Source organism: Coregonus clupeaformis, unplaced genomic scaffold (assembly GCF_020615455.1).
Source record: "Coregonus clupeaformis isolate EN_2021a unplaced genomic scaffold, ASM2061545v1 scaf0300, whole genome shotgun sequence".
Classification (NCBI taxonomy): domain Eukaryota; kingdom Metazoa; phylum Chordata; class Actinopteri; order Salmoniformes; family Salmonidae; genus Coregonus; species Coregonus clupeaformis.
The window spans coordinates 175,641-185,334 of record NW_025533755.1 but is presented as its reverse complement, the minus strand read 5'-3'; the positions used below and the strand labels follow the sequence as shown (position 1 = coordinate 185,334).

General features: G+C 43.6%; 1 protein-coding gene across 1 annotated transcript; it reads right to left on the bottom strand.

Moving 5' to 3' along the window:
• Positions 1 to 2,466: 2,466 nt before the first annotated feature.
• On the bottom strand, positions 2,467 to 6,970 carry LOC121568413 (transmembrane protein 178B). The gene is made up of 4 exons (XM_041878955.2): positions 6,524 to 6,970; positions 5,818 to 5,931; positions 5,332 to 5,469; positions 2,467 to 4,287 (listed from the first exon to the last, which is right to left on the bottom strand). The coding sequence occupies exons 1-4, from the start codon at positions 6,918 to 6,920 to the stop codon at positions 4,025 to 4,027; spliced, it is 912 nt and encodes a 303-aa protein (XP_041734889.1). The 5' UTR covers positions 6,921 to 6,970; the 3' UTR covers positions 2,467 to 4,024.
• Between the last annotated feature and the right edge of the window lie 2,724 nt (positions 6,971 to 9,694).

Here is a 9,694-nt window from a genome sequence, read left to right as displayed (position 1 = left end):
TTCTGTCCCCAACCAAGGAGGGCCTACAGCAGCACCTAGATCTTCTGCACACATTCTGTCAGACCTGGGCCCTGACAGTAAATCTCAGTAAGACAAAAATGATGGTGTTCCAAAAAAGGTCCAGTTGCCAGGACCACAAATACAAATTCCATCTAGACACCGTTGCCCTAGAGCACACAAAAAACGATACATACCTCAGCCTAAACATCAGCGCCACAGGTAACTTCCACAAAGCTGTGAACGATCTGAGAGACAAGGCAAGAATGGCCTTTTATGCCATCAAAAGGAACACAAAATTCGACATACCAATTAGGATCTGGCTAAAGATACTTAAATCAGTTATAGAACCCAATGTCCTTTATGGTTGTGAGGTCTGGGGTCCGCTCACCAACCAAGAATTCACAAAATGGGACAAACAACAAATTGCAAAAATATCCTCAGTGTACAATGAAAAACACAAAATAATGCATGCAGAGCAGAATTATGCCGATACCCGCTAATTATCAAAATCAAGAAAAGAGCCGTTAAATTCTATAACCACTTAAAAGGAAGCGATTCCAAAACCTTCAATAACAAAGCCATCACCTACAGAGAGATAAACTTGGAGAAGAGTCCCCTAAGTAAGCTGTTCCTGGGGCTCTGTTCACAAACACAAACAGACACCACAGAGCCCCAGGACAACAACACAATTAGACCCAACCAAATCATGAGAAAACTAAAAGAGAGTTACTTGACACATTGGAAAGAATTAACAAAAAAACAGAGCAAACTAGAATGCTATTTGGCCCTAAACAGAGTGTACACAGTGGCAGAATACCTGACCACTGTGACTGACTCAAACTTAAGGAAAGCTTTGACTATGTACAGTCTCAGTGAGCATAGCCTTGCTATTGAGGAAGGCCGCCGTAGGCAGACCTGGCTCTCAAGAGAAGACAGGCTATGTGCACACTGCCCACAAAATGAGGTGGAAACTGAGCTGCACTTCCTAACTTCCTGCCAAATGAATGACCATATTAGAGACACATACTTCCCTCAGATTACACAGACCCACAAAGAATTCGAAAACAAGTCCAATTTAGATAAACTTCTAGAACTTCTGAGTGTAATGTTTCCTGTTAATATTTATTTCACTTTTGTTTACTATCTACTTCACTTGCTTTGGCAATGTTAACATACGTTCCCATGCCAATAAAGCACTTAAATTGAAATGGAATTGAATTGAGAGAGAGAGAGAGAGAGAGAGAGAGAGAGAGAGAGAGAGAGAGAGAGAGAGAGAGAGAGAGAGAGAGAGAGAGAGAGAGAGAGAGAGAGAGAGAGAGAGAGAGAGAGAGAGAGAGAGAGAGAGAGAGAGAGAGCGACAGAGAGAGAGAGAGAGAGAGCGACAGAGAGAGAGAGAGAGCGACAGAGAGAGAGAGAGAGCGACAGAGAGAGAGAGAGAGAGCGAGACACAGACAGACAGACAGAAAATGAGAGGAACAGCTGTGTTTATATTAGATGTCTGACTGATTTAATGGGACGATTATGGGAAAGGGATTACCCCTATTACCCTAAGCTAAGCAGAACTTTCCTTACGTGTCTATTGTCAATGGGAATCATTATAGGGAAATACTATACTATTGTTTGTATATTGTATATAAATCAGAGTACAAAAGTGCATATTTGCGACAGTGGCATAGCTACCAAGTCTCATAAAAGAGCTTTAAAGTTACAGGGTCATGCAACGCTGGCAGACTAGAAGTGGCCACATTAAATACCCGCCAGCCAGCCTGCCTGCCAGCTACCAATCTCCTGGATTTTATTGCGAGCCACAATGCAAAACAACCGCTGTTATAAAAATGCTGTTGTTAACGACAGAAAGGTTCTAGAGGACTCGTTTCCTCCGGCCGTGTGATTGTTTCTACGTTAACTCTTGCCATCAGCCAGTATCACTGTATCCTTTCACAGAGCTTCAGACAGAGTCTGGGACTGGATTGAATGGAAACCTCTATCTTGTATAATAGTAGTATACATTAATAATAGTAGTATACATTAATAATATACATTAATAATAGTAGTATACATTAATAATAGTAGTATACATTAATAATAGTAGAATACATTAATAATATACATTAATAATAGTAGTATACATTAATAATAGTAGTATACATTAATAATATACATTAATAATAGTAGTATACATTAATAATATACATTAATAATAGTAGTATACATTAATAATATACATTAATAATAGTAGTATACATTAATAATATACATTAATAATAGTAGTATACATTAATAATAGTAGTATACATTAATTATAGTAGTATACATTAATAATATACATTAATAATAGTAGTATACATTAATAATATACATTAATAATAGTAGCATACATTAATAATATACATTAATAATAGTAGTATACATTAATAATAATAGTATACATTAATAATAGTAGTATACATTCACAACCACAAGAGCAACGGTTTGTATCATCATTTTATTTTTCCAATATATCTTGATTGGACGGGCTATCATGATCAGTAAAACTTCAAGAACATCAAAACATTTCCCATCAAATACAGTCTTGGATCTTAATGCTCATGTTTTCTTTGAATACGCACAAATGCAAACCTGCATACATTTTCAAAATGTAATTTACATATTATTTCAATGGGTACATACAGTACATGATTGCTCTCATTTTCATCTTTATTAAGTCTTAGGGGGGAATATGTCGAATTTTCACTTGGCCATGCGTTGACGTCAGTGGGAGACTAAGGGCTCTATTCAATATGTATCGCGGAAGTTCAGCGTTACAGCTTGATTTAATTTTAAAGGCAATGTTCCCGCGTTAGCGGCGACTGCATTCATGGTCAACGCTACATATGTCGGCTCAATCGGAAATTACATTTTACATTTCTATCGCGCAATCTGTAACGCTTCAGCGATCCAGATAGAACAGAGCCCTTAAGTGAACACTGCAGTGGAAGTTAGAATTCAACCCTTAAAGTTGTTCTTCTGTCTTCTTCGATTTTGTAGAACCAGCATCAAAAGTCAAAGGTACAGGAAGATATTTAGGAGAGTAAATGTTCTCCTCTTGTAATAACAAGCAAAAACACTGAACAATTCATTATGGGACAGAAATATAATTATGTAGCTGTTGACAGTTTGGGTTAGGGAGGAGGAAGAGGAGGAAGAGGAGAACAGAAAGCACCAGAAAAAGATTTGAATTCCTCTTCAGTAAAATGTCATCATCCGACACTAACATATTCCCCTCAAGCTGGAGAGCCAGAATCAATGTATTTTTGTCTGTTTCTTTCTTTGTGCAATCAATGCTGTGTGTCAGACAGATCTTAGTTCTTAGTCCCTGGGTAACGTCCCCAGTCCAGTGAGAACAGCCCATATCAACATATATTTTCAGAGGAAGGGATGACTGACTGTCAGAGCATGGAGTAGAGACTCAGGAGGGATGAGAGTCCTGTCACTGGAAAGTCTGGCAGACGCTGACACGGTCACACACTTCTGTCACTGGGAGTTGAAGGTTTGGCAGAGTGCCATACATAGAAATAGAATTACTAGAACAGACATTCCCGAATGGACATTCCCATAACTAGAATGGACATTCCCATTACTAGATGCATTCCCATGACTAGAATGGACATTCCCATTACTAAGATGGACATTCCCATTACTAGAACGGACATTCCCATTACTAGAACGGACATTCCCATTACTAGAATGGACATTCCCATTACTAGAATGGACATTCCCATTACTAAGATGAACATTCCCATTACAAGAACAGACATTCCTATTACTACAATGGACATTCCCATTACTAGAATGGACATTCCCATTACTAGAACGGACATTCCCATTACTAGAACACACATTCCCATTACTAGAATGGACATTCCCATTACTAGAACACACATTCCGATTACTAGAATGGACATTCCCATTACTAGAACGGACATTCCCATTACTAGAATGGATATTCCCATTTAAGTCAAATAGTAATTCTATTTATATGGTGTCACACACAGCCATTCTCATGTCGGGGCTTGTGTTGCAGCTTCTCTACCATAGTGTGAGGTACGGGTGGGTAGAGGGAAGGAGCCAGCGTGCACAGAAAGCCGGCCAATAGGGTGAGACCTAGGCCCCCCCATGCGCAGAACATGGACCATCCGTATCCATGACTGATGTCCTCTGGGATCCCATACATGTAGCGAGGATAACGGGACAGTTCAAAGTTGATCCCTGCTACACATGTACACAGAGAGATGATACAGCATGTTCCTGATGGGGGGAAGAGGGGGAGAGAGGGGAGAACGAGAGAGAATGAGAGAGAGTGAGAGCGAGAGCGAGAGAGGGGGGGAGAAAAGGGGGGGGAGAGATGGAGGGGGAGAGAGAGAGAGGGGGAGAGAGAGGGGGGATGGAGGGGGGAGAGAGAGAGAATGAGAGAGAGAGAGAGGGGGGAGAGAGAGAGGTGGGGAGAGAGAGAGAGGTGGGGAGAGAGAGGGGGAGATGGAGGGGGAGAGTGAGGGGGGGAGAGTGAGGGGGGAGAGTGAGAGAGAACAAGAGAGAGAGAGGGGAGAGAGAGAGAGGGGAGAGAGAGAGAGAGAGAGAGAGAGAGATAGAGAGGTAGAGAGAGAGGGGGGAGAGAGAGAGAGAGAGAGAGAGAGGGGTAGAGAGAGAGGGGGGAGAGAGAAAGATAGGGGGGGATTATTTCACCCATGTGACACACATGTTCTTCCTTTCTGGCCATCCTCTACATACATGGACAATATATATGAACCGTTTCATGCATTTGTCGAGGGTATTATAATTATTTCTGCATTTCAAATCTAACCTTAGTCCATACTCCCTAGTCCCTAGTCCCTAATACCTAGTCACTCCTGCAGATCTGAGAGGACTCCTACCCCAGCCAATCAGAGGGCAAGATAATAATGATATCTATCCAATCCTCTCAGATTCTACAGGAGTGGCTAGAGTATAGGGGCTGGACTTGAGGTAGATTTAGAATTCAGCAGGACCAATGGAACCCTACTACCCTTTATAGGGCCCATTGGGCTGTTGTCATAGGGACTCACACAATGCCTCACTCGCCATAACAAACACTCTGGCGCCTGCAAGTGGTGCTTTGTGGTAATGCTCTGTTCCTCTATTGTACAGCAACTCTCAGTCCTCGCCTCCCCTGAGGAAGAGCAGTCCCGCTACGTACTGCGTACTGTGTGTGTGTGTGTGTGTGTGTGTGTGTGTGTGTGTGTGTGTGTGTGTGTGTGTGTGTGTGTGTGTGTGTGTGTGTGTGTGTGTGTGTGTGTAAAACAGTTCTCCACTCACCCCCCATGAGAAACAGGAGTCCAGCTACGTACTGCATCAGGTCATGCTGTTTACAACAACCCAGAGCTCCAATCACCCAGCCAAACAGGATGATGGACACGGCCATGCCGATGAAACTGGCTGTCATTCTCTGCAGGTCTACACAGGGAGAGAGGAATTGGATGAAGAAATTAGATCAAGACGTCAAACGTCAGCAAACATACAATCTTGGTAACACTTTACCTAAAACCTGCAGGGATAACGCTTTATAACTTGTTAAAAGCATGTATGAGGCTTTATGATGTATTCTAATGAGGCTTATAATATGGTAATTCATCTATGAAGGACATTTTTTTACTGAATCATAATGTCTGTTATTTAGTCAGGATCATTATGAGATGACATAGTTGTTACCCCTGATGGGTGCTATAGTAGACTGTTGGTATTCACCCGATGGAGATTGAAAGGGTTATTATTATTATTGTTGTTGTTATTGTGGTAACTTACGGAGCGCATGCCACTCATCCTGACGAATAGTCTTGGTTATATTGCTGCGCAGCTTTCTGGGAAAGGCTAAAGAGGAGTAGTAGTATTTTATCGGTGTGCAGCGCTGAACCAAACCTGCAGAGAAGGAACAAAAACAAACATAGTTTCACATGGAGAGGCCATATTGAAATGACAAATATTATTGCATATGTAGCCTACCTGAGAAAAATAAAATGTCTAGTAGCATAGATTCATCACATACTGTCAGTGTTTATATTCAGTGTTGTTTTCATTGGCTTACAGTCTTAACTGCAGCTCTGTAGCCTGTAGGCTTCTCTCCAAAAGCACCAAACAGACAAGTGGGGCCTAGTCTAGTACAGTACGGTCCTCGTGAACACACTGACAACGTTGAGATGGCACAAATAAATCAAACATCGACTGTGTTTGATTGTCACATTAGCGTCACAGTGTTATCAAATGATGGATAAAAAGCCTTGTTGTTGCTGCTGCACAGGCCTGAATGTGGGCGGACCGCTAACCGCTAGATCAGCATTCAGCACCTCGGATAGCGCCTCATGGAGCGCTCCAAATTCCGATGATGATTCGCTCGGTTCACCACATCAATGAGCATAAATAGGTCTTGTAAACAAATACTATAGCGCCACTGACATTATATGTGCAATAAAAAATATATTGTGTATCATGTGAAGTGATCAAATGACGAAACCTTTAAAGATGAGATCCTCTGTCTCCAGGTCGAATCCCTCCCGATGACATTTCCTCCACAGCCCAGAGATGGTGGAGTTGTACTGCCGACTACAGAGGGACTCCATGGCCGGGGCAGGGGGCAAGAAGTGCCGCTTAGCCCGCAGGAGGACTCCCCCACTCGACCCCTTCCTCTCCACGTTATTCTCCTTCGGTAGCATACGGAGTGGGAGGTTCTGGTTGGAGATATAGATGAATCCAGGGTCATTCCTTTTGTTGGAATAATTCTTGCAACGTTCCCTGTGCCTCCTCGCATCCGTCTCGTACCAATTGTCAGTACATATTGCGACTGCTATGAGTCCCAACGCGCAAAAAGCCAAAAACAGTCCTGCTACCGTCAATGTCCTCATAGCAGACATGATGTTCCACCGGGGCGCGGTAGACTGTAGAAGAGATTCCTTGTGTTCGACCGGGGGGAGGGGGGTTCCTCTCTCGCGCATGCTGCCTGGATAATTCATTCCCCCGGACAGCAATCACTGGCTCGTCCTGGGGGATGTCGTCGCTCTCTGCAGCAGCATCAATATGATAATACTGTGATGACCGTGTAATGATATCATCCTAGGCCATTATTGACAACAGATCTCGTTGACTGGTACAGTATGACCAAATACCAGTAAACATTACGTTATAAAAAAACAACCATTTGATGATGAATACAGGACAGGCCTGTATTTTGGTTAGATTCTCTCTGGCTGTTGGTCTGTCCAATATTGCTCAAGATACATGTATTTTGTACTTAACCCTTATTTTACCAGGTAAGTTGACTGAGAACACATTGTCATTTACAACAATGACCTGGGGAATAGTTACAAGGGAGAGGAGTGGGGATGAATGAGCCAATTGGAAGCTGGGGATGATTAAGTGGCCATGATGGTATGAGGGCCAGATTGGGAATTTAGCCAGGACACCGGGGTTAACACCCTTACTCTTAAAATAAGTGCCATGGGATCTTTAGTGACCACAGTGAGTCTACTAGTCAATGCCAGCAGATGGAGACAGAACAAACATTGAATAATAATGCATCAGCCAACACACTGCTATTGTATTTTCACTGTCCATATTTACTCAAAGAGATAACGATAGAGTTTACAGTACATTCTAACAGAATACTGTTAGGACCGATACCCAAAACAACTCTGCAAATCACCGCCTTCTTTCCACGTTTCCGGTAGCTGTGTTTGTTTCTCTGTGTGGCCGTGGTGGCAGGGGCCAGGGCGAGACGAGCTGTGTGTTTCCACGTTTCCGGTAGCTGTGTTTGTTTCTCTGTGTGGCCGTGGTGGCAGGGGCCAGGGCGAGACGAGCTGTGTGTTTTGTGGTTGGTGAGGCTGGCTGCCGTGTCGCTGTGGCAGAAGATCTGCAGTAAATGTGCCCTGACAGATAAAGACCTGGATGCTGCAAAACCAATCCCACGCTGTTGAACAACACACAGGACTGATACAGATCCCCACGTGGTACTTTGGTGTGGTCAACCCTTGTGTCTTTGAGAGAGAGATAGAAAGAGAGATAGCGAGCGCACGTGTGTGTGTGTGTGTGAGTGACGTGTGTGAGTGACGTTTGTGTATGTGTGTGTGTGTGTGAGTGACATGTGTGAGTGACGTGTGTGTGTGTGTGAGTGACGTGTGTGTGTGTGTGTGTGAGTGACGTGAGTATGTGTGTGTGTGTGTGTGTGTGTGAGTGACGTTTGTGAGTAAGTAAAGTGTGTGTGTGTGTGTGTGTGAGTGAATGACATGTGTGTGTATGTGTGTGTGTGCGTGTGTGAGTGACAAGTGTGTATGTGTGTGTTTGCGTGTGTGAGTGACGTGTGTGTGTGTGAATGACGTGTGTGTGTGTGTGAGTGACGTGTGAGTGTGTGTGAGTGACGTGTGAGTGACATGTGTGTGTGTGTGTGTGTGTGTATGTGTGTGTGTGTGTGAGTGACGTGTGAGTGACATGTGTGTATGTGTGTGTGTGCGTATGTGAATGATATGTGTGTGTTTGTGTGAGTGTGTGAGTGACGTGTGTGTGTGTGTGCGTGTGTGAATGACATGTATATGTGTGTGCGTGTGGTGTGTGTGTGCGTGTGTGAGTGACAAGTGTGTGTGTGTGTGTGTGTGTGTGTGTGTGTGTGTGTGTGTGTGTGTGTGTGTGTGTGTGTGTGTGTGTGAGAGTGTGTGTGTATGTGTGTGTTTGCGTGTGTGAGTGACATGTGTGTGTTTGAGTGTGTGAGTGACATATGTGTGTGAGTGACATGTGAGTGACATGTGTGTGCCTGTGTGAGTGATGTGTGTGTGTGTGTGACATGTGAGTGATGTGTGTGTGTGTGTGTGTGTGAGTGATGTGTGTGTGTGTGTGCGTGTGTGAGTGACATGTATGTGTGTGTGCGTGTGTGTGTGAGTGACAAGTGTGTGTGTGTGTGCGTGTGTGTGCATGTGAGTGACATGTGTGTACGTGTGTGTGTGTGTGTGTGAGTGACGTGTGTGTGTGTGTGAGTGAGTGAGTGAGTGAGTAAGTGAGTAAGTGACAAGTGTGTGTGTGTGTGTGTGTGAGTGACGTGTGTGTGTGTGTGTGCGTGTGTGTGCATGTGAGTGACGTGTGTGTACGTGTGTGTGTGTGTGTGTGTGAGTGATGTGTGTGTGAGTGAGTGAGTGACAAGTGTGTGTGTGTGTGAGTGAGTGACATGTGTGTGTGTGTGTGTGAGTGAGTGATGTGTGAGTGATGTGTGTGTGTGAGTGACGTGTGTGTGTGTGTGAGTGACGTTTGTGTGTGTGTGAGTGACATGTGTGTGTGAGAGACGTGTGTGTGTGAGTGATGTGTGTGTGTGTGTGTGTGTGCATGTGAGTGACGTTTGTGCGTGTGTGAGTGACGTGTGTGAGTGTGTGTGTGTGTGTGTGTGTGTGTGTGTGTATGTGTGTGTGATTTCTGGGATTTCCCTTCTATTCTTAAATAAATGATAGAACTCTGAAACAGGACTTCATCATTTTTTTCTGACTGACCTCATCCTGTGTTTTTCCAGAACTTCAGATTCGTTTAGCTGAGACAGACGATTCATCCCAAATAGCACCCTATTCCCTATATAGTGCACTACTTTCAACTAGATCCCTGTGGTCACTATAAAGGGAATAGTGTGCTTTTGGGGACTGAGACCGACAGTTGA